Source organism: Rutidosis leptorrhynchoides, chromosome 4, assembly GCF_046630445.1.
Source record: "Rutidosis leptorrhynchoides isolate AG116_Rl617_1_P2 chromosome 4, CSIRO_AGI_Rlap_v1, whole genome shotgun sequence".
NCBI classification, from domain to species: domain Eukaryota; kingdom Viridiplantae; phylum Streptophyta; class Magnoliopsida; order Asterales; family Asteraceae; genus Rutidosis; species Rutidosis leptorrhynchoides.
In genome coordinates this window covers 626,285,599-626,288,237 of record NC_092336.1, presented here as the reverse complement: position 1 = coordinate 626,288,237, position 2,639 = coordinate 626,285,599, and the positions used below count along the sequence as shown (strand labels likewise).

Below are 2,639 nucleotides of genomic sequence, written 5' to 3'. Positions count from 1 at the left end.
TCGATCTTGAGCCCTTTTCAAGTGGAACCTTAGAACAGTAATAGCTTGTTCCCTAGCTAATAGTGAACGGTCCACAGCTTCCACTCTACTTTATTTTGCAGTGTAAACATTAGGAATTGGTGGAGCTTGTCCATAGACAGCTTCATAAGGTGTGGTGTTGATTGAAGAATTTAAATTGGTATTATACCAATATTCAGCTAAAGTCAACCACTTTGACCAATTCTTTGGCTTGTCACTGGTCATGCATCTCAGATAGCCCTCCAAACAACGATTGACCACCTCTGTTTGACCATCTGATTGAGGATGGTAGGCAGTTGATAAGTGCAGTTTGACTTGCATACACTTGAACAATTCTTGCCAAAAATTGCTCAAAAACACTTTATCTCTGTCACTTACTATCACCTTAGGTAAGCCATGTAGTTTATACACATGATCAAAGAAACGTTGAGCCACCATTGAAGCTGTAAAAGGATGGGCTAAAGGCATGAAGTGAGCATACTTGCTCAATCTATCAACAACCACAAAAATGACAGATTTGCCACTAGACAATGGAAGGCCTTCAATAAAGTCCATTGATATCTCAGTCCAAATAGTGGAGGGTATAGGGAGTGGTTGTTGTAAACCTGTATACTTACTCAAGTCAGCTTTGCATCTCTGATAAACTGTACACTCCCTAATGTATTGCTTAACCTGCTTCCTCATTTGCTTCCAATAGAAATATGCCTTAATTTTCTGAATGGTTGAAGTAACACCAGAATGCCCACCTATTGAAGTATCATGAAAAAACTTAATAATATCCTGCCTTAAGGATACATCAGCTCCAACTACCAACTTATTCTTCCTGTACAACTTCCCATTTTGATATGAGTAATGCTTAGCTACCTCTGCAGGTGTGTTCATTTTCAAAATAAGCTGCTGCAGGTCTACATCTTGTGTTACACTTAGTTGAATTCTATCATCCATATAACTACCAATGCTAGTCACTTGAATTTGAAAAAGTGTAGCATTACCCTGTACCCTAGATAAAGCATCTGCCACACCATTTTCTGCCCCCTTTTTATACACTATCTCATAATCAAAACCTATTAACTTTGGCAACCATTTAGTTTGGTTTGGAGTGGTTAACCTCTGATCAAGCAAATGCCTTAAACTAATATGGTCTGTTTTGATGATGAAATGATGATCTAACAAATATCCCCTCCATTTGTCTAAAGCTTGTACAATAGCCAGGAATTCCCTATCATAAGTTGAAAGAGATTGGTGTCTTTGTGATAAGGTCTTGCTCATAAAAGCAATGGGATGACCCTCTTATTGTAAAACAGCTCCAATACCCACTCCAGAAGCGTCAGTTTCTATGGTAAATTACTTATTAAAATCTGGTAAAGCCAATACAGGAGCCTCTAGCATTTTCTTCTTAAGTTCATTAAAAACTGTGGTTGCTAGGTCTGACCATAAGAAGGAATCTTTTTTGAGCAGAAGTGTTAGGGGTTTACTAATCATTGCATAACCCTTAATAAACCTTCTATAATACCCTGTGAGGCCTAGAAAGCTTCTTAATTGTTTCAAGGTTTTTGGCATGGTCCAATTTGCCATCACCTCTACTTTAGTAGGGTCAGTTGCAACACCTTGGGCAGAAATGACATGCCCCAAATACTCAACTTTAGATGTTGCAAACACACACTTAGATTGTTTAGCAAATAAAGTGTGTTGCCTCATAACATCCAAAACTGATCTTAAATGTACAATGTGTTCATCCAATGTAGCACTATAGATCAGAATATCATCAAAGAAGACAAGAGTGAACCTTCTTAAAATTGGCTTGAAAACTTCATTCATTAATGCTTGAAAAGTTGATGGAGCATTGGTCAACCCAAAGGGCATCACTAGAAATTCATAGTGACCCTCATGTGTCCTAAAGGCAATCTTTGGTATATCATTTTACCACATTCTGATATGGTGATATCCAAATCTCAAATCCAGCTTGGAATATACTGCAGAACCACTTAATTCATCTATAAGCTCTTCTATGATAGGTATGGGAAACCTATCTTTGATGGTTTTGGCATTAAGTTCTCTATAGTCAACACACATTCTCCAACTTCCATCCTTTTTCTTAACCATGACTATAGGAGAAGCAAAAGGACTCTGACTTGTTCTGATGACCCCATTTCCCAATAATTCAGCCACCATGGACTCTATAGCATCTTTTTGAGAAGGTGGATGCCTATAGGGTCTTATGTTGATTGGTTGTGTGCCTTCTACTAATGGAATTTTATGGTCAAAGTGTCTTTTTGGTGGTAGTGTAGTAGGTTCAACAAATACATCACTGTATTCATCAAGTAATTGCAAGATTACAGTATGCGTGACCTTTTCTTCTGCAGCCATTTGCCAAAGGTTGAGGTAGATGCATACTGACATGGCATGAAGTTGCACTTCTTGTGATGCCAGAGGTTTAGACATTTTCTTCCCACTCACCCAATGTACACTTGTTTTTCTTCCTCTTAACTCAACCCTATGGCCCTTATAGTTGAAGGTCATCTTCAATTTCTCAAAGTTCCATACAATATCACCAAGTAATTTGAGCCATTAAACTCCTAATACCATATCACAACCACCAATGGGCAAGATTAGCATATCAC

The 2,639-nt window shown here is 38.1% G+C and overlaps 1 protein-coding gene across 1 annotated transcript; it reads right to left on the bottom strand.

Annotated features, from left to right (window-relative positions):
- Positions 1 to 1,362: 1,362 nt before the first annotated feature.
- Positions 1,363 to 1,881, bottom strand: LOC139843092 (uncharacterized mitochondrial protein AtMg00860-like). Its single transcript, XM_071833167.1, has one exon. The coding sequence runs from the start codon at positions 1,879 to 1,881 to the stop codon at positions 1,363 to 1,365; it is 519 nt and encodes a 172-aa protein (XP_071689268.1).
- Between the last annotated feature and the right edge of the window lie 758 nt (positions 1,882 to 2,639).

Bases quoted from the DNA above. Each gene is read 5' to 3' on its own strand.
- LOC139843092 (XM_071833167.1), bottom strand. From the start codon at position 1,881: ATGCCCTTTGGGTTGACCAATGCTCCATCAACTTTTCAAGCATTAATG.